Genomic DNA, 22,344 nt, shown 5'->3' with positions numbered 1-22,344 from the left:
TCTTAGTTCCAATTCATCATTTCTTACATTAAAAAAAAATTAATGCAAAATATTTAAGCTTCCATCCCAATGCTACCAAATTAGTTTCACTGCAGCATCAATCTCCCAGTCACAAAAGCTGCTCTAAATGACCGTTTAGCTTCTTTTTCACTGAACATGCCATAACACAGTTTTAAAAGTTCTCACAAAATAAAGCTCTGTAAAATTAGTAGCTCTAATTCACAATTCCCAACCACTTCCCGATTGACCACAGGGAGAAAGGAGGACATTCAGGGTTCTCTCGCTCCACTGTTAAGACAAACCAAGCAGGGGGTTGCTGAGATAGCACACCCGTGATATGAAAATATTAGTGAATCTTCAAAATGGAGTTCACACCAAAAAAACAGATAAATTCTTACTTTTACAGACCTACTTGTACACCAGAAGAACATATGTAAATGTAGAGGTGATCTTGCAGGAACAAGCCCTTCCCCTTTCAGAGTAGATCTTTAGTCCTACAAGTAATCCTTAGCCTGCAGTATCTATGCTGCTAACTCATGTCACCCAGTTGTACAAGACTGTACAACATCCATGTGTAGTAGCAGAGTCATGCCAATGAAAATACTACTTGCATGCAAAAACACACTCTGCAGCTCCATTCAGAGGTTGAATTTCCCTACCCACACAAATAACAACAGACGTTCAAGAAAAACAATTGGATAATCAGTTAGGATGAGGTTATACTCTCCAGACTTAATTCACTCATCTCACAGCTTTAGTTGTTCTTAAGGTATATACTGGATTAAGATCAGGTCAGGTAACTGCTCCTCATCCTGACAAATCCACCACAGAGTAGGAAGCAAAGGATGGTAGACCACCTGTGGAGTCTAATAACTTTGTTTGTGGTCTGGAAGGAGCCTTCATTTTCTACCCATCTCCTTCAAATTAGAATTTATTTATCAGTGCTAAACTCAACTGGCAGTCATTTTTCCAGCATCACCAGAAATTTTCCACATGAGTTTCACTAACCCTGCATATACGCTTCAATGACTGAACACATAAACCACCACCCTAGAAATAAAAGTTGCCAGAAAAAAACAAGTTTTAATTTCAAATCTTGTCCCTCAAAGTGGAGGTGTGAGCCTGAGCTGTAATACAGCAGCTCAAATGAGAAGAGTGAAAGTCCAAGGTCTCAGAAGCACAGGTCCCAGCCAACAGTGGCTGGGCAGGAACAAAAGCTGGAAAAATCCTTTGCTCTGGACAAAGAGGTGCCTGACAGCAGGGTAGAGGCAAGAAGACCTCTGATTTGCAAACCCCTCAGATCAGAGCCAGGAACTTTGGCACCTGAGAAGGCAGAGGGCAAAGACCTCTAAGAAGGTCTTATATATGACCATGCAGGTTCTTCATGGGGATGTCTTTGGAAAACTTCTCTGCTGCTTCCCACAGACCATAGGGCATTTCCAAGAAAAAAAACACATGAGCTACATAAAACAGAAGGGCAATATGGTGTATATCTAATCCGGCAGTAGCTTCACAGACAAGTCAGGGAAGGTTGAGAAAGGAAAAGATCTGGATAACCTTCAACGGCACCACTCCATGCCTGCAGCCAGCAAGGCCTCAGCCTGGGGCCTGCCAGGGAGGTGCACATGTGGCTGGACTGGGTTGGCCCCACTGCCCACCCCCTCGAGGAGCACAGTCCTGAGAAGGTCATACAGCCCCCACCATGCAGCAAACACCAAAGCAGCCCCTCATCACACCATGGGGCAGCCCTCCTTCACCAGAACTAGGGGTCATGCTGCTGATGGCCTGGCCTCAGCTCCCAACACCTGGTATGACGCAGACAGACACTCTCAGCTGCGGTGAGGAGTGCCTTCATTCCAAGGGCCCAGAGCTACACAGACAACAAACTCATTTACTTGCCCCTTAGGAAACACCAAGCCAGCCTGGCTTGATGAACTGCTCCCTCCACTTTCCTCCTGGAGGTATTTAGACAGCCAAATAATGACATACAGGGTAAGTGAAGGCTCCAAACTACCCAGACAAAACCAGCCTGTAAAATACCGCAGACAGGCATTGGGCTTCTCCTCCTTCCCAAACCCACCTAAGCACCCAACCCTAGGGCACAAAGGTGTGTGAAGGTCAAGTGTAGGCTATCACCAACAGGTTTGAAGAGTAAAAGGGACCCGCTGGAGGTTGCAGTGCAAAGATTAATATAACTGACCCACTACATAAGGATGGATCTTTCCAACCATACACATCACTATGTTGTGTGTAAATGCTGACAGGTTCTGCAGCCACAATCCCTTCCCCTCATGAATGTTGGCTCAATAGTCCTATAAATACAGATCGCTTCATGTCCCTCTGATGCACAGCACAGTATTGCACAGCTGGACTGGACATGTAGTAGCCATGCTTGAGCTGGGGGGGAACATTTCTCAAAAACCAACACCACTTGCATGCAAAAACACACTCCGCAGCTCCATTCAGAGGTTGAATTTCCCTACCCACACAAATAACAACAGACGTTCAAGAAAAACAATTGGATAATTAGTTGGGATGAGGTTATACTCTCCAGACTTAATTCACTCATCTCACAGCTTTAGTTGTTCTTAAGGTATATACTGGATTAAGATCAGGTCAGGTAACTGCTCCTCTTCCTGTCAAATCCATGACAGAGTAGGAAGCAAAGGATGGCAGACCACCTGTGGAGTCTAATAACTTTGTTTGTGGTCTGGGTTTTGAAGGGAGCCCTTGGTTCTCTCCCCATCTCCCTCAGATGAAGATTTATCAATGATAAATCCAATAGACAGCCCACCAGTGCCTGTTTTTCCAGCACGATCAGAGATTTTCCACATGCGGTCCACTAATTCCCTGCACAAACTCACATGAGTGAACATATAAACAAGCACGCCACAAAAAATAACTGCCAGAAGGATTAGAAAAACATAATTTCACATTTTTGTGGAATATTTATGACTCTTACCTACTCTTTCCCCTAGCTCTCATCCTACCCATTCAGGTTAGGAGTTCAAAATTTTGCAACACTTATTATAAGGACTATCTAGCAATTTGTTGGAAAGTTTTTAAAGGTGGTAAACAATGCAGCAGGGCATGACTTCCTCCAGAAGTACAAGAAATATGTTATGTACCGGAGCTGGGGAAAAAATGGAGAAGAGGGAACAAGCACACTGAGGTGAACTATCACTCATCATTCAACATGACTTTGCTATGGTTCCTTGTACGCAGACTATGAATTCTCAGCAGAATAATTTACAAATGGTATTAATGCCTTCTGCAAAGAATTGCCACAATGTAAAGGGCTTTTTTCCTCTTGCCTTCTACACTGCCAAGAAAACTATGGCAGTGTAAGCACAACAGGTTGTAAATGCAATGACTACTATATTTACTTTGTATTATGCACCTAAATAGCAGTCTGTCTTTAAAAAAAAGAATTAGAATGGCGTTTACAAAGATGAGAATGACTTTGTACCTTCTTTTTGAAGGAATAATTAAGCGACAGAAATCCAAGAGTTTAAGTAACAACTCGTAATCCAGTGCACTAATCCCCGCAGCATGTGTCCATCTGCTCTCTCTTCATCTTTTCTCAGACTCACATCTGACACTGCTCCATTTGTACGGCACCCAAGTGATGGGGCTCTTCCAGGCCCACTGTTGCTCTTGGGCACTCTAGTGACATCAACCATGTAATCATAACCATGACAGTAACACCAGTAATTCAGGAATCGATTGTGTTGGCAGGCTACATGCCTGGGATAGTAAGAGATCTCAAAGTACCAAACCCCATGGGATACAGTGTCTACTGTCTCCTACCAGGGCTCTATGTTCAGCCCAGGCAGGGCCATGAATTTACCAGTCACTAGTGGGACTGTAACCTTTCTGAGCAATGGGATGGAGGAACACAACACTATGTCTCCCCTGAAGTTTTCCAGGTGTGGATGTGAATCCTTACTCTGTTATCTGACCCATACGTGGGCACGCCTCCACCATCTCTCTATCTCCTTACAACTTGGAAAAGGAGGTGGACTGCTACTTCAATATTCAGCTGAGTGTCCCTATCTCAGTGAGGGGGACACCTGACCACAGAAACAACTCAGGACGAGGAGAAGAGAGGAAACCCATCTTCTGCCTACATGGTTCCTGTGGACTCAAGTGGGTTCTGTGATCCCACTGTCAATCATAGACTGTGGATCCCACTGGAAAACATCCAACATTCCCCATACACTGCATAGCCAGAGTATCACACTGGGGCTCTAGAGGACCCACTAGAGTTGTCCTCAAGGGCAACTTGCAGGTGTAGTTATTATATGCTAATAAAAATAAGCTGAAAAAGGAAAATATTTCATAATCAACAATTTTTAAAAAACCACACAAATTGCCAAGTTCAGAGTTGGATAGCCCAAGATCCATTTTGGATGTACTCATTTTGTGTCCTACTGCTGAAAAGATTAACTTCCACCACTCTAGCTTCTCCTTGTAATATAACAAATTTGAGTTAAAAACTACAACGCTGGGATCACTTGTGAACAAGGCTGTGTAACCAAAAAAAAGAATATATGAATATATTACAAGCAGCTCCCTGAGCCCTAAAAATGAAGGGAGAGGGAGGAAAGAGGGGGAGTACAGCAGTTGTGACTTCTGTATGCAGAAGGAACATCTGGAAAACCAGACTCAAGGAATTAGAAAATCAAACAGCTCTATATAATACTGATAGGAAATGCAGGTCAAATTGCAGGGATATGATTAAGGACAGCAGAATGTTCCTGTAACAATTAAGGGATGTACAAACAAAAAAAGCTCTGACTAAGGAGTGCACCATCCTGGGGAAAAAATATGGTTTATGCTGGAGCTTTTCGGCCTCAGCACAACACTGCTGTAGCATGGAAAAGCACATCAAGTGCAAGTCTACATCATACTCACAAGCAACTGGAAACCATCTCCAGCTGCCAAGCAAACAAAGGATGTGGGACTGCCATGGAATAAGACGAAGAGTTGAGCACTGTGGATTTTATTCCCAGGTCTGCCACAGATTTCCTGCACAACCTTAAGCCAATAGGTTAGTCCCTCTGTGGCAGCTTCCTCTTTCAAGTCTTATCTAAACATTAAAAGGAACAAGAAGTTTGTGGCAGCAATATAACACAAGCTTCCAGAGAAAAATAAAACAAAACAAAAACCCCTGTGCCTTATCCCACCCCCATCCACATTAAACTCATCTGAAATATCTCCCAAGATAGAGGCACAGCACAGCTTCACAGTACAGCCACAAACTGCTCACATCCTGTACCAGCCTCTCTGCCAAGTCTATGGGACTGGCAGCGCCCTGACAACAGGTTCATTGCTGCTCAGCGAGAGCAAATCCTTTGCCCTGCCTCCCCCAGGGCTGGGACACATTGTAAGGGCATGGCAGTCTCTTCTGAGCTTCTGCCTTTTCCCCTCGCGGTTGCCATAACCCCCATAGTCATCATCATGTAAGCTGTACAAACACCGCACAACGAAAGCTATGACCTGGCTGTGACCTGATCCTGACCATGATTTCTAAAGCAGTTAATGTTCTTCTATGATAAACGCACAGAGGAGCTAAACTTCAAGTGACAAAATGTCCGCAACTTTTGTGTAAGATTGTGGGGATTAGATACAATTGGAGAGTGCCTATGCATTCTGAGCACTGGGTTCATTTCAAAGGCTATCACACAGACCTCCCTCACCGCAGTTTCTCATCTACAACAACATAAGAGAGCAGAAACAAGAGATATGCATTATCAGTTAAAGTAGTAGCACTGTTGTAGATGCAAGGGTCCGGGGATATCAACAAGACATGGCTTGCAGGGAGGTAATATTCCCTTTCAGCATACCCAAACATCTTAGAAAAAATGAACATATTTTCAGACACACAAGTCCCCTGCAGATCTGAAAGAAGAGCAGAAGCAAAAACATCTCTTTTACACAAGTGCAGAGGTTCTAGCCAGAAGCCTGCTCATTCTTCTCTATAGTATTTATATACGTGTCTAATTGAAGACTATCGCCCTTCCAACTCTGCCTCTTATTTCTTAAAGCCACTAAGACACTTGACATATGCTATGATGGACATGAATGTAAAACCCTTTCAATTATATTTTCTTTGTCCTGTCATTTCATGCCCCAAGGAAAAAAATAAAGCATCAAACTTGCATGTTAATTGCACTGAAACAACTTGAATTTAGTCTGATGTATAAAATCTCCCAGATTTTTCAAAGCAGAGATGCTATCATATGCTTACTTGTTTTGTTCCACTTCACTAAACAGACACTCTCCCTTATGCTAGATGAAAAGTTTAGCAATGGCAAATGTCAATTTTAAATGATTTGATCTGAAAGCTACATCAGAACCCATTTCAGCCAGGCTGCGGGGGAAAAGGTAGATAGTGGTACAGGCTCTTACTTCACAAAAGAAGCCATCTATGCCAACACCCATGCTAGTGTCTTCCTCAAAGACATAGTCCAAAAAAAACCAAAGACATGATTGTCCCTACAAGTGTCACAGACTCTCAACATATATGAATGACACAAATCCTTGCTGACAAAATGCTGACCATCTCCTCTGCCCCAGCTTCATTTCAGAGACCAAAAAATAACTGTCACCAGACACATATTTAAGAGTCTAAGCTGATTAGGCTTCCCTGCAGAACCAAGCAGTTTGTTTCTAACCCATCTAATAGGGCCAGTGCTATCTGCTGACCAACAGACTCTTCAATGCTGTCTTTCCCAAGCAGAAACACCAAGCTCATGAGCTTTTGCTTGCTCTGAGGTTTTGTATTCTGGGTGCTTATATGTTACTAAGTAGAAAACCAGGGGAGAGGATTAATGGGGGCTTTGATTTTTAACCAGCTGCATGAGGGCAACCTCTGTCTTCTCATCCAGCCTTGCCTGCCCCCTCACTCTGAAAGGAAAGGGGGCAGAGGAAGGGCACTGTAGAGGGCAGAAGGTGGGAGCTCGCCAGCCCAGCACTCAAAGGCACAGCCAATCTCACTCCATCTGCAAGCAGCATCAAGGCAAAACAGGGATCTCCCAACATAAAGAGCAAGTGTGGAACCAGCCAGCTGATTCCAACCCATGGCAAACCTGAGAGAGGAAGTGGCAGGAGGCTAGAACAATAGCTGTCTTTATCATCTGTGGAGGCATGAGCGTGGAGAACCGGAGGCAGCCAGACCATGGCTGTGGCTGTGAGATGTCCCCCTTTGCAGTGATGCCCCACAGTAAGCTTTCAGCTTCCCAGTTTGGGATTGCTCCTACATGGACCTCCCTCAAGAAACAATTCATGCCCTGGGAGGGCACTCCACAGAACAAGTAAAAGGCACTTGGTGCTTACCCCTTGCAGAGAAAGCAACTCAGGTGACTGAGCCGACACCCAGCTACACCTGAAGAGAAGTTATGCAGCCCTCTGAATGAGATACGGTGAATCAGAAAGAGCCAGCATCAGAGACAGGTGGCAAGAAGACAAATCCAGCCAGCTCTCCAGCCCCCGCACATCTCACTCTCAAAGAGAGACATTCACAGGATCTTCAGGCAGGATAAGCATGGGCACTTGGGCTGATCCTTTGCTTATGGGTAGAAGCCAGCACATCCTCCTGGAGGGCATCTTGCCACAGCAATTAGTGATGTAGCTAGGAATACTTTGCTTCTGTACTCTGGAAGCAGGCTTAGCAGAGCAGATTCTGCACATGACTCCCAAAACCACGTGAGAGCTGCCCTGTCCATGTAAGTGCAACACCACCAAGGCAGGGGGCTGGGGAAAAGCAACTGCACCTTCCAGAGACAGAGATGTAGCTTCCTTTTCCCACTCAGTTTGTTTTCCCTTGCTGGCATGAGGAAACTCCAGCCATGGAAACAGGCTACTCTTCCTGCCTGCCAAGCAGGTTGCCCTTTCTGCATGCATTCCTCACTCTGCTAATAGAGGACTTTGTAAAAGGCAGACACAGAATATAATATAATTCAAGTTTAGCACAATACTGAATAGCCACAGCAGGATCAAACACCATCCTCCTTTCCAAGGCTGAGTATGATACTTTCCTGAATCCTCTTTTTCTGAGAAGTCATGGCTTTGGGGCTTTTTCTGTTGTTTTGAGGCTTGTTTTTTGAAGGAGCACCATATGCACCACAGCAGTTCAGTCTCTTATCTTGAAGTCATAAGCTACAACCTATTCTATATGATTAATTTTATTATACCCCATTGATGCGCTATGGTCTCTCATACCTAAACTTCCCACCACTGAAGGAATCTACAGGTAATGTACTAATGAACAAAACCAAATCCAAAGCATGACTGACCCATGGCTTTAACTTGAATGGCCTATGCTTAAAACAACTACCTGATAGTTCTTATTCAAAGAGAAATACAGGACAGCTAAATATACAGAAGCAGGATTTGCAAAAAAAAAAGAGCAATTGTTTTCCACAACACTTGTCAATATTGAGATTTATACATTTAGACTGATCTCTACTTCTACTGAATTATTGCTTTCCTTTAATTTCCAAAATTACTTACTAACCAGCTGTTCCCACAGTTAGTTTTGTCAGCTGCTAGACACATAAATAAACAAATTATAAACTAAGTGTGGAGAAGGATTAGAAGGAATGAAGAAGCACACTAATGCATAGTGTATTCATATTCAGCTGTCGTGCGCCCCATCTATTCCTTGAACAGCTCTTTCTTCTCACTTCTCTTTGCTGACATTTTCATTAAAAGGTGCAGTATCTTTCAACTGCCATTTTGAACGAATGTTCCTTGTAATGAGCAACAGGGGCTAAAAAGCATGTTTTCTGAAAAGCAGTGAAAGGTAGTTTTAATGAAGAGAAATGAGAAAACTGGAGAACAGTGAATCGTTTTGCAATCTGAATTAATGCTTATTTGGAAAAGGTTCAACTGAGGAAAGAGATGTAAGACTTCTGGCAAGGCAAATTCTAATTATTTCAAGTCTTGGCAGCATTTTTATTGAATTGTAGCAATTTCATTAAAAGGTGCACTGGTAATCATCTACATAAGGCCTCCAGAGGGGAAAATATACCAATAATTGCATAATTATATTATCATTGCTTGTATGATGGACCACATTAAATACCACACAGAGGAGCACTGCTTTTTACTTTCTCTAGATATTTAGTTCTGTACATTTTCCTAGAAGATTACAGAATAAAAATGACTTCCCGATTAACAAACACGTTCACCAAATTTTGTAGAAAAGACACAGCTACCTTATATTCATAATACTTTGTATTCTCTTTTCACTGAAAAAAAATGACAAATTAATGGAAAAAATATTGGGTTTAGTAATAAGATGCAGTATTTATATAGTTCCATTACTGAAACACAAGTCATTGCATCACATGTCAAACAGCCACATGAAGCAGGTTTTAGAATATTTCCATATTTTCCCATATAAATTAAGTGTATCTATCCAGAGATTTCCAATAAGTCTGCAATAAGTTAGATTTCCTTTGTCTGACTAATGCACAAACTTTCCCACTAAGATGTCGGTAAAAAATTCTTGTAAAAGTGCTGTTTTACAGACAACATATACCAAAACAAACAAACATTTTTTTAATGAGGTACCCAGTATTAGAGAAGCATCTTTGTACGTGCCTTCTGAAACTATGACTAGGACATCTTCTGGAGGAATCTTTGGCATGATCTTCAAAACCTCCTCGGGTGAAAAATCTCACCTCAGACATCACACTAACACCCAGAAACATCTGTTACCAATTTTGTCTTAGAAATGTCTTAAATACCGAGACTTGGGTATATTTCTGACAATCCATTTCATTTCCCCAGTCTTCTGGCAAGGAGATGTAGAACTCAGCTACTGAACTTCATCTCCAGTGTCAGCAGAATTTCCACTTGTAGTTTTTGCTTTTAAATTGTATTTTAAATTGTATTTAGTTTCTATTATTTCTTTTTTATAAGCCCTATCACAAACTGCATACACATGGCATATATATAGCTAGCTGCTTATTGAAAAGTGGTCCTTCCTCCTATTCCAGGAGAGATACGCAGAGGACACTGCACTGGGTGCAGCCTGAGTCCCTGCCTAAGCAGGGAATCCCATTTCAGCATCACTTCTGAATGTATCTAGATTATGGAAGGAGACCAGAAATACAGGGTTTACTTCTGCTCCTTCCATTTGACCTCTTTTATTTTGCTGCATACCTCAAATCCTAGGGATGATAATATTAGCACTACTGCAAAGTCAGCAATTTTATGTATAATACCTGGAAGTTAGACATACTGTGGAATAGGAAACTTCAACAGCTTGTGTTACAATGAACACTATCAGGACAAAGCTTTTATTTTGTAGAAGATAACATAATTTCTTTTCAAAGTTAAAAAGTTATGCTCATCCAGGCATAAAAATCACTTCCATGTCATACAAAATAGCAAACAAAGAGGTAGCAAAAATAGAGAATCCATCAGTCACTGAGCAGCAGAAAATAAATGCCTCAGTATCAGGTCCTAGTGCAGAATTGCATACAAATCCTACAAACAGAACCACTTCAGGTAAAAACACACTATTAAACCATTAAAACATTAAAAGTAAAAATGTAGCATTTTTATAATGCACATTTTCCTTTTAAAAGGGAAAAATATTCAACAGTGATTCTGAAAATACAATTACATAAATTTAAACTTACAGTTCCTCTTATAATTTTAGAAAAATAAAGAAAAAATTATTCAAGTTATACTTGCTGCCAACATTTTAAAGATAATCAAACTACTGGATTCATGGAATTCAGTCACTGAGCACCTATAGGGAGTGATAAACCAGACTTTTACATCTGGAGTTTCCTAGTAGGTACAGAGAAAATATTTTCTTTACTTCAGTTCATTCAGTACCACTTAATTAAGCAACTAGACCACTCAAAGGGGAGCTACTGATCAGGAGTTAAGAAAACCTCATGAATGTTTCCTTCCATTACCATTCTAAGAATAAAAAGAGGATGAGATGGACTAGTTCTAAAATTTTTGTAGCATAGTGATTCAAAACCACCAGTTTTGACTACAGATAGGCCTTTCAGATGTTAATTCTTTATTTCAAAACATTTCTCAATGAGTTTTTTCTTCTGAATTGGCTGGCTTCTATGTGGTACTATTTATCTAACGGAAGAACATTTCAGAATTCTTGTTTCCTTCATCGTAATCAATGCATATCATCAGTAAAAATCAATTATCTAATACAAGAAATGTCAATACTTTCTATTTTCATACTAAAACATACACATGAAGAATGAGTGTATATATAACAAGCTTCATAATTGCTTAAATACAGGCACATTGATTAATCAAAGTGTAACATTAACTGCAAAGGCTATATTTAATTAAAACTATCTCAATGGTAATAAAGGAGGTTAAAGCTTTCTTTACAAAATGATTAAGTACAAATGCAAAACAGCTAAAACGAGGCTTACTGTTGGCTGATTTAAATCATGATTAAAATCAGATTTACAATGCTTTGAATCAAATTGGAGCACGTAGTACAGGGGAGGTAACTTTTATTGAAGTAGTAACTATATTTCTCACGTGCAGTCAGATATCAATTTTACACATCGTATCTGGAGGAAATGAAAATCAGTCGGAGAGGACTAACAAGAAGAGGACAAGGAGTTACAAAAGATACACTAAAAGAAAAGGCTAGAAAAGGTTTATCACAGAAAAGTGAAGTCAACGGTGTTACATCGTCAATGTGTAAAATATTATTATAAATAGCACAGTGATCAGAAGTTCATTCTATCCAATAGACAGGGAGGGAAAAAAAGGGATGCACTTAAGTAACCAGCAAGGGAGATAAGGTTAGGTATTGGAAGAAGCTTTTGACCTTTAACAACTATGTGCTGGAAAAAACGTGTGATAGACTCTGCACCACAAGTCTGCCTTACAGCAGGTTAGACAAAGTCTACATGCTCTGTTTTATTGCAGGGAAGAGCAGGGGATAGACCAGATCTCTGCAGATCTCCTCCAGCCTTACTCCTACAGTTCTGTGGGAGCTTCCCAAGACTTGCCGTGTCTCTCAGAAACCTGGCTGCAGGAGGCAGGTGAATGCATGATAAAGCCAGATTTCATTCAGCAAAGAGTGAGGTTTCCAGTCCTGAGGGCTGTGGACAAATCCTTCGACATGTGACATAACTGCTGCCATTAAGCCCTGAACAAAAAACAGATTAAGAGAGCCAAGAGCAAGTTTTAAATCTCATGATGCCCTTCAGCAGGAATCTAGTCAGTTCTGAACAGTCTAGGTATGTGAACATCCAAAATATTTCTATTACCCAGCTCACTGAGATGCTTCCTCCCCCTTCAAAGCATGCAAGCTCTGAATGACAGGTTATAACCTGTGTGACTTTTGCACAAAGCCTTTCTGTAAAAGAAGTCCACTCCATGTCATAGAATCATAGATTGGTTTGGGTTAGAAGGGACCTTAAAGATCATCTAGTTCCAACCCCTTGCTGTGGGCAGGAACACCTTCCATTAGATTACGTTACCCAAAGATCCATCCAACCTGGCCTTGAACACTTCCAGTGATGGGGCATCCACAACTTCTCTGGGTATCCTGGTCCCGCATCTCACCACCCTCACAGTAAAGAATTTCTTCATAACACCTAATCTAAACCTCCCCCCTTTCAGTTTAAAGCCATTACCCCCTGGTGTACCACTATGTGCCTTTGTAAAAAGTCTCCCTCCAGCTTTCTTGTAGGGGCCCCTTTTGGTAGCGGAAGCCTTCTCTTCTCCAGGCTGAACAACCCTAGCTCCCTCAGCCTATCTTCATAGGAGAGGCACTCCAGTTCTCTGATCCCTCATGAGGAATATGTTCATCCAGCATAAGCAGAGGAACACTACTTAGCTTAAAACAATTACTGATGGGAAAAGAAAGGAGATGTAAGACTAACCTGGCATTTGCCAGGCTCCCAAAGAACATGCAAGAGATGTATCTCTCTGATTTTCACATTTCCCTGCCAGTTTTCACCTCTTATTAACTTAAATCAGACTGTACATCCTCTTTATCACTTAGATTTACAACTGCCAGTGCCTAGTTGACCAGAGAATTCTTTTCCGTATCAAATATTTAATGATCGTGTTATGTGATCACAGTCTCAACTGTCAAGATGGTATTTAAAATTATAGACATTTAATGCGGTCAGCACCCCCCCCATGCTCCCCACCCCCAGTGACAAAAAACCCTGTAGCTCATGTTACTCAGTGATGCTTCATTCTAGTTTAATTTCCAGGATCCACATGGAGCATCCCAGGAGTTGCATAGCATAATAGCAACATTATAACCTTTTCTGTTATTTACATGCCTGTTTGCTGTTAAAGCCAAGAGCTGTGCTGTTAAAAAAAATTAAAAAAAAAATTCTTTGGACATGAAAAATTGTCATGGGTTTACTCTGGCCCGATTTTTCAAACCCCCACGAAAATATCATTAAAAATCCATTAAATCTGAAAACTTATGGGTTCAGAATAAATCAATATAATCCCCCAGAGTAAATCCACTGAGAGAATAACATTTACTGTGCTTTCTAATTGGTATACCCTAGAAAATAGGAGTCACATTCTCCCTTCAAACACAGATATTTACACTCTCCTTACGCTTTTATCACTAACGGCAGCAATCTTGGCCAGTGGACAAACAATACACTTCAGTTGTCATTAGGTTTGGCAACCAGCCAAGGAGACTGCTAACACACACAAAATTATGTTCATTTATGACTGTTTGTAGGATTCATTGTCAAAGAGGGTCCTGTTGGAAAACACCCTTCTGGTTTCCTAAAAGTCACTGAAAAAGCCAAGCACAATGCTTCTGCAGTAAAATAATATAGAAGAATAGTAGTAATTTTAAAATTCCTTTCATTTCAAGGTCTAGTAATTTCTATGTACATTCTCTTCAGATTTTTTTAATAAATGTGCAAAATATGTAACACACTGAAATCCAGTGTGAAATCCACCACTTTTACTAGATGCCTTTACCATCAGCTCTTCTCTCCTGCCTAAGGTTACAATGAACACCGTAAGCCCTGTTATGGCTGAAAAGTCTCAACCAGGGAAGATAAGTTTCTAAAGGACACAAACATCAGCAAGGGGAGTGGGGAGTAGTCAGAAAGACATTCAGAAATTTTTAAAAACCAAAGTTTTATACTTAAAGTGAGAGGGTGCTTACAGTAAATATAATGCATTAGGATATCAGACCTCATTTCCTCTAGCCATTCTCTGAACAGCTGAAAGAGACTTAAGGAAATGAGTCAAAATCCTGGAAGATGTTTGTACTAGATGAAAAAGAAAACAACATCTGTAAAATCATGTGTCACAACCATACAGCAAGACAATGTGCAACACTTGATCTCTGCAAAGGCATTCATCTTTGTGGACAGAGAAAAAAAGTTGAGAAGTGGCTTAACCTTGAGCAATTACTGCCTCTCTTCTACAAAACTGATGAGATTATATCAGTCACTGTGTATTGTAGATAAACATGTATGTTGTTGAAACTCTTTGATGCTGTGTCGTTCTCGTTTTATCCAGAATTTGTTATTCCTTACCTTCAGAATACACCAGGGTGTTTACTGTTCAGTCTAGAAAGCAGCTTTCCTTCAAACTACAGATGTCTAGTATTTGGTATTTAGTTTGACATCTCCAGATATGCCTTAAAAATCTTTCTGATAGCTCACACAATCCAAATTACAGTTCAGACTGAAATCAAAAGACTATAAACGTATCATTAGAGTCTCTCAGAACAGACCAGAGAATGAAAAGGACAAATTACACTACAAGGACCTCCTACTGACTTGAATATGACTCAGATGTTCCTCCCAAGACCTGTCCTAGCTTGTGTTTACATGTGCTAAAGACATATCCCTTCCAATTCCACCTGTGCCCTGGTGCAGCATATCCCTTCTAGAGGTGACACAGGATCCTGTGATTAATTCTGGCACCTGCAAAGAAGCATTACTGTTTGGACAATCAGTAAGAGATTTCTGGGAGAGCTGAAGCAGGATGGAAAACCCACGGAGAGCCAGTAAAACTTAACAGTACTACAGCTGCTGTCATCTGTTGACAAGAGGCTCTCTCTGGCAAAATAAGCACATGGAAATGCCTCCAGTCTCTATGAATGGTATTTAAACAGGATGCAAATGGGAGTCTCACTTCTTGCCAAATTTGTCACATTCTTTATTATAAAGCCTGAACAAAAATCACTTACGCACTTGCTGGCAGAGGGTTCCCAGTTGTAATGCAGGAAAAAGTTGAATATTGAGCAATCTTTGACATTCCCATTCCTCTCCTGGCAGTGGCCTTGGGCCACATTTCTGTATGGGAGAATCTGCACTTCCATGAGGGAGGGTGGAAAAGGAGAAGGAGAGAGCAGAAATGGAAACAAGGGAGTAGGGAGGGCAGGATACTCAGATGGCTTGAGGGGGGTCAAGGCAATGACTGAGTGAAAGCAATCAGAATCCTCATCAGATTCAATCTTCCTCCTTCAAGCCTCCTCTCTCATGGCTGACAGGTAGCAGGAAGCATCACGAAAACATTCTTCCCTCTGGGCACAGGGAGAGTCTCCTATTACTCTGTAGCTGACTGAAAAAAAAAAGGTTGCACTGATGGATGCTGAAAGGAACCAGGCCCAGTCTTCCATGACCACAGGATGGAAATGCCAGAGACTCTGTAAGAGTACTGGGCAGTGGGGTACAGGGCAAGCCCTGAGAGAGGACAGAAGAGGCAGACAAAAGATCATTCCAGAATATTGCATCAAAATGAGGATCAGGCAATTCCCAAATGGAAGGAAGTGTGGAAGCATATGTTAGGATGCAAGAAAAACAAAAAGTAGAAAGGGGCTATGGACAGAAAAGATGAATGGTTTACCCTTTGAGAAGCTATGTTAAGCTCTGTTTTCTACATCCTCCTTCCCTGTTTGCAACCAAAGGAAGAAGCTCTTGACCAACAGCCAAAGAAAAATACTTAATATAAATGTGTAAACTGATAAACAGGATAGGTCTCAATAGGGAATGTGGGAGATTATCCTGGCCAAGTGTCTGCACTGAGGCAAACCCAAAAGTAACCTAGGATCATGCCAGCTCCAGAGCAATCCAGAACACCAGATTAGCTCTGTCCTACCTGTCACTTCTGATGTTCCCTAGGCAGTTGCAAGGACAGGAGCCATCACTCCGATATCTCCTCCAGCACCACAAAACTAGCCCGGAATACTCATACACTCACACATCTGTGTGATACGCAGATGAGACGCATACATACCCAAAGACACTTGTCTTTTGCAGCAGCAAGTAATTTCTGCCTACAACACGGTGTGTTTTTGTTTACACAAGTTTGTCTGATGTACCCCTGAGGTGAAGTCTCCCACAGGTTAAGTGTATGAATCCAGAACAACAGGAAGGATCATGACAAAGGTTCCCTCCTTACCTCTCCAGTACTCTGGAACTTGCATCTCTGTCTTCTGGGAGATGCTGCCAGTGTGACCTGTTCCCCAAGCTCTCTTTAAGGACAGTCTAACCATACAATGAAGGATAACCTTCAAGTGCAGGCAAGAAATAAATGAAGTAAAGAAAGTTGGCAGGTATTGATCATTTCAACATTTTTAAAATTTCATTCTAGGAATAGCTCATTGGTAAGTGACTTTCCAATCCCTGTGGCCACAGCACTAGCATTTTGCAGCCCTATGTGGATATTTCTTAATAGGAAAGTCCAAATTTTCAGATACCACATTCTCGTTCAGATTATCAATGAACAAAAGGGAGCAAACACAAAAAGTTACCTTAACAAAACTACAAACAAAAATATTCATAAATTAGTGACTGACTCCCTCACATCCCTAAGTAAACTGCTTACAAAAAGAAATAGAAATTGTCACCACAGTTAGTTCCCGATGTTTTAGTTGTATTTGCTCCCAGCAGCATGGGCAGAGGCTGGCGGAGCCCTCCCTGTCTCACACAGGGTGCTCTGCAAGGCTCCTCTCTGCTGGTGGCAGCAGACATTAAACACCTAACGCCGTGCATCGCTTCCCTAGATCCTCAGTTTGCTCTGAGGTAAGTAGTAAAATAACCTTTCACGTTATCTGCTTTCAGACTTATATGCCCAGGGCCAAATTCCTCCACGGGTCTAGCACCGACCTCCTCACAGCACCTTGCCCTGGACACTGCCAAACTCCTCATAAGCCTACAAAACCAGGCAAGGAGCTGCACGGTGACTCCGAAAGCCACGTGCAAAGCTGCCCAGTGCTACAGTCAGATGCAGTATTTAAAAATCACTAGCCCTGTGCGCCAGGGCTGGTCAGGTCAGACAGGTAAACCCCCTTTTTAGCAAGGAGTAGAAGGGAACCTCCGACACACCAAAGTTTACCACCGGTGACATCCCGAAGGCCTGAGCGGCACCGCTCACCCTCCCCTTCATCGCGATAGTCCGTCAGTGCCAGAGCATACCGGGTCCGATGCCCCGTCCCGCGGCGAGCGCCGCACCTCGCCCATCAGCCCGCCGGGGAGGCTTCACCCCGCCGGGGCGCGCTGGACACCTGACGGAGGAGGCTCGGTCCTGCCCATTGTTCAACGAGCACTGAACCGCGGGGACATTTTGTACCGATCACCGGATAGTTTATTGTCAAAACAGCCCGGCGGAGGAGATGGGGCGGGGGAAGGGGGTGGAGGGGTCCCTGCCAGCCTCTCTCCTAGCCCCAGATACCCGCGCACAGCAAACAAAGGACTTTATTTTCCCCCGGCGGGGCGTCCAGCAAGGGCAGCGCGGGGCGATGCTGGACACACCGTGGGCTGCCGCTCGACCTCCGCTGGAAGGGGCCGCCAGCGCTGAAGTTTTCCCCGCCGCCGCCCGCCCCGGCCCCGGCCCCGCGGGGCTCCGCGCCCCCCGCGCCCGCGGCTCCCACCTGCGGGGAAGAGGCTCAGCAGCAGCAGCGCGGCGTGCGCCAGCTCCCGGACGAGGTTCGCGCCCTCCATGCCGCCGCCTCCGCCTCCACCACCACCCCCCGCTCCCGGTGCGGCTGCCGCTCGCACCGCCCGGCGCGCAGAGATGCCCGAGCCCCCGCGGGAGGGTGCCGAGTACAGCCGGCCCCGCCCCGCTGCCCGCCCCGCGCCCCCGCCCCGCACCGCGGGGATGGGCGCAGGTGAGCAGCTACCCCCGCCCCCCGGGGTAAGGGGAGCGCCCCGGTTTGCTTCGTTTGGGCACGACATAGAGATCCCCGAACAAAATGATTTAAGAAGGGAAGACCCCAGTGGCCACCACACAGTGCTGTGGTGAGGGAGAGCTTGCCCTCCTCACGGGGCAGCATTCTGCACCGCCGAGCCACCCCGAGGGATGGGGGCGGTATGGCTGGGGAAACCCGGGTGGCAGTGTGGTCCGGAGGAAAGTGGGGGGAAGCGGCCAAGCTGGGACCTGGAAGCGGAGGGAGCATCCCTTAAAGGGCAGGTACAAAGCCATTTGCCTAGCTCTAAAATCCTCACTGAGAGTTCCTGGAGATGTTAAAGCAGATTCCGCGGGCACCGAAGCTATCGCTTCCAACGTGGCTCGCACTGCTGAGATCAGCTGAGCCTGCTCTGGGCTGCCACCTATTAAGGGTCAAAGCACCTAGAGTGAGACTTAAAAGTATATGCTGTGACACAAAGGGAAGACTTGAAAGAACTGACTGATTTGGTATGGAAAAGAGAAAGCTGACAGGGAACTTAAACATGGAAAAGGTTCTTACAAAAAAGATTGTGAACAATTGCTTTTCGTGTCCCTCAAGGGCAAGAGAAAAAGTAATCCATTTAGTTCTCAGAAAAAAAATCACTTAAGTGTAAGGAAGGCACTTGCAAAGAGAAAAGAGAATTTAGTCTACAAATGCATTGCGGAGAAGAGGTTGTGGAATCCCACAGAGGGAGTTTTTCAAGCACCAATGAGACGACTGACAAGGAGGATCTGGGAGCACTCGCTTCTGTAGCTGCAGAATTGGAGTGGAGCTGCTCTTCAGGCAGAAATAACACAAACTACAGAAACGTCTGGCTTTAACACTGCTTTGTCAGTCAGTGTCACACACTGCTGAGGTGAATCCTTCCTCTGCTGCAAAACAGAATACTTTTTTGTTAGCGCACCAACAGTTGGAAACTCAAATAGTGTTTTAAAATCATATTTCTTACTAGGTGCTAGTCTCATCAAATTAATTCTAGGGAGGAGAAAAATAATACTGAAATACCTAATTTTTTAGTGAACTACAGATTTTCCAGTTGTCTTTGGTGACCTGTGGGTGACCCAGGCAAAGGAGTAGTCCATGCATTGGCCAGCTATGCTCTGCCCAGGTATCCACAGACAGCACTTGAGCAGGCAAGTGGGCGAAGGACACACAGACTGTCAAAAACCTCAAAACTTCTGGATGTACAGAAATACGTGGGGAACACATGGCAAAACCTTCACCCATGGAAAAGCGTAAATGTAGACTTCTTGAAACATGTCGGTACAGATCAGAAAAGTTATTGAAGGTAAATTATTCCTTTTTTTTCTTCATCTTTTTTCCTTTTTCACTCCTGTCAGTTTTTTTCCCAAGGTTAATAGCACTGTCCCACATGGTCCAGCACGAGATGAAAGTCTTGTCTTATATGTTTAAAATGGCTCTCTCCATTTCTTTACTCTCTTTCATCTCTGACAGCCAGTCTCCTTTGATGGTGAATCCTTCCTCTGCTGCAAAATGGAATACTTTTTTGTTAGCGCACCAACAGTTGAAAACTCAAATAGTGTTTTAAAATCATATTTCTTACTAGGTGCTAGTCTCATCAAATTAATTCTAGGGAGGAGAAAAATAATACTGAAATACTTAATTTTTTAGTGAAGTACAGATTTTCCAGTTGTCTTTGGTTTCTGTTTCTGTAGGAGAAAAAAAGCAAGCTAGAAATTTTTTATATATATACTTGGAAGATTTACATTTTAATTTCTTAAAGATGCAAAGGCAACACAGAGTATGCTATGAGAGGTTTCCACTGAAGCATTATCAAGGAACATGTGATGTTGTTATTGTGACAGGTTTCTCCCTGTTCTCCTTGATTAGTGCTCTTTCAGTTGGTGGCCTGCCTTTAGGTCCTGCACATCCCTGATCACATGAAGCCAAACTCCGCGTGGCCCTGCATCATGTGCCTCATTCTCACAAGCATTAGCTGAATGTTAGATCTCAAAATCAAAGTGGCAACAATATTCCATGTGCTTTGCCTGGCTATAAATAGCTGCAGTAAGTGGGAAACAAAGGTGAATTGGTTTGAACCTTGCCACTTCATTTACTTTTAATAATCATAGTGATAAATGCAGTTGCCCTTTCCAATGTATTACACTGAATGCTTTAAGTTCTTTTGTCTATATTCTGTTTGGATTATAGAAGAAAAAGAAAATTTCTTAAGCAGTGGAGGTTTCTCTTAGGTCTTTTTTCCATCTTTGTCCAAAAAGGGTAAGTTTAAACCAGTAAGGTTCTTCTCTGGCTTTGCAGCCAGCCCACATGTTCCTCTCTTCGGTTCTCACTGTGATACTGTCGGCAGTATGTTAGGACAGGTAATGCCATCTCCCCTCATTGTCTGCTGGAGCCAGTTTGCACTAGGCTGATATTTGGGGAGGTGTGGAACAAAAGGAGAGAGAGATCTACAGACTTTGGAGACAGTGGATACAGATTTGGAGATAAGAATGATAAGCTTGGAGAAATATGTGAAAATATTTTTGAAAAGTTCACTTCAGCTTGAAATCCTGAAAATGATTTAACATTTATGGACCAGCTCCTTTGAACAGTCAATTCAAAAGATTGCTTTTAAATATCCATGGGACTGTTTACTGAAGTAAGCATTGAATAGATCAATAATATTGGTAAGATTCAGCTAATGTCATCGAAAAACTGGTGCCCTAATGAAGGACTTGTTATTTGTGTATCTGAATGGAAATGCATTTGGAAATTGGCTAGTTTAGTGGTTTCAAACAATTTATTTCTCAGAGCTATGAAAACCTTTTTTATTCTAAATCTTTACAGCATAAATAATCTGTAGAATCTATTCTATATAAGACACAACATTTCTATTGAGAAGAGGGGAAAATACACTTCTGATACAGTCAATCAATGCCAGCTAGAATCCCTCTTGATAACCCTGTGATAACAATGAGGTTGTACCTTCCTTTTTTTAAATTGCAGATTAATAGATCCTAGGCTAGAGCACAGCTCTTTCAAATAAACTGGCAGCCCCAGCAAGCCAGACAGCTCCAGAATTAACTCCTCTGTGATTCCTGAAGGCTTTGAGAAATTATGAGAGTTTGAAACATATATCGATTTACCAATGTTGCTGTAAAACCTATCTAATCATTGGCATAAAAGTTCGTTAAGCTTTTTAAATGTGAAAAGTAGTTAAATTTCTGCCTTGTGCAATCACATAAAACAGCAATTCTGAAGAGTGGCTGTTAGGAATGTTGTATGACCACTGTGCAGAACTACATAGTCAGCATCTACTGTATCTTGATTTTAATCGAGAAAACAGTAGCTGTGAATTTTCTGAACCTCTTGTTTTATTAATTAAAAAAAAAAAAAAAGGTGTGAAATCTACTGGTCTAAACTATTGGTACAGTTGAACCTGTTTTCTAGAAAGCTTGACATTTTGGGACATCCCATTGCATTTATTTTATTGATCTATAGTTTTCTGCATCTTCACACTGACATGTTAGGGTGGGTAAGCGGAGAAAACTGATAGTATTTGATAGGCATATGTCTTAAGACTTCATCTGTAGATGGCAGGATTATGATGTCTTACATGCAATTTAAGCGAAGAAACTTCTGCTATTTTTAGCAGGGATGACAATAAAATAAATGCAAATAAAGTGGACACCTTTATCTCATTCCACTTGGAATATAAAATCTTCAAACTGAATCCATTCAGTCTTACTAAAGTGATAGGTATCTCTTATTCCCCTTTAATCCAATTGTGCAGAATATTCACTAAATCCCATTGTGCCCGTGATCTTAAATCGGCATTGCCATCCTAGTTAATTAAAGATTTCCAGCATCGAATCTCAAGAGCCTAGATAGAGTTGTCATTGAAGCTTGAAATATATGCTGGTTTTAAAGACATCTTGTATTATCACATGCATAGCACACTATTGTAAAAACTGTTTTATCAGTATAAGCTTAAGTGGAAAATAAAGGCTCTAATCTTCTTGATAGCATTTTTTTTGTTAGTTTATAGCCTGCAATCTTACTAAGAAAAGGGATTTGTCTTTATGAACTGCCAAGTATGGTTCTTGCCTTTATCACTTGCAGCTTTGTTTGCACAGGCCACTGTTGAAAATTTACTCCATGCAATAACTTAGATATTTTCAAGTGTTGTTTTGTCT

General features: G+C 42.3%; 1 protein-coding gene across 5 annotated transcripts in view; it reads right to left on the bottom strand.

The window, feature by feature from the left end:
- Positions 1–17,975, bottom strand: part of KIT (KIT proto-oncogene receptor tyrosine kinase) — a 57,259-nt gene extending 39,284 nt beyond the window's left edge. Inside the window, exon 1 of one of the 5 annotated variants that reach the window (XM_027636183.1) lies at positions 17,891–17,975. In XM_027636183.1, the coding sequence (XP_027491984.1) occupies positions 17,891–17,960 (70 nt within the window). In that variant the 5' untranslated portion in view covers positions 17,961–17,975. The other 4 variants (XM_027636187.1, XM_027636186.1, XM_027636184.1 and 1 more) reach the window with 4 other exon arrangements.
- Between the last annotated feature and the right edge of the window lie 4,369 nt (positions 17,976–22,344).

This window comes from Corapipo altera, unplaced genomic scaffold, assembly GCF_003945725.1.
Source record: "Corapipo altera isolate COAL_440 unplaced genomic scaffold, ASM394572v1 22b, whole genome shotgun sequence".
NCBI classification, from domain to species: Eukaryota; Metazoa; Chordata; class Aves; order Passeriformes; family Pipridae; genus Corapipo; species Corapipo altera.
The sequence above is the reverse complement of the archived record's forward strand: the minus strand, read 5'-3'. Positions and strand labels throughout refer to the sequence as shown.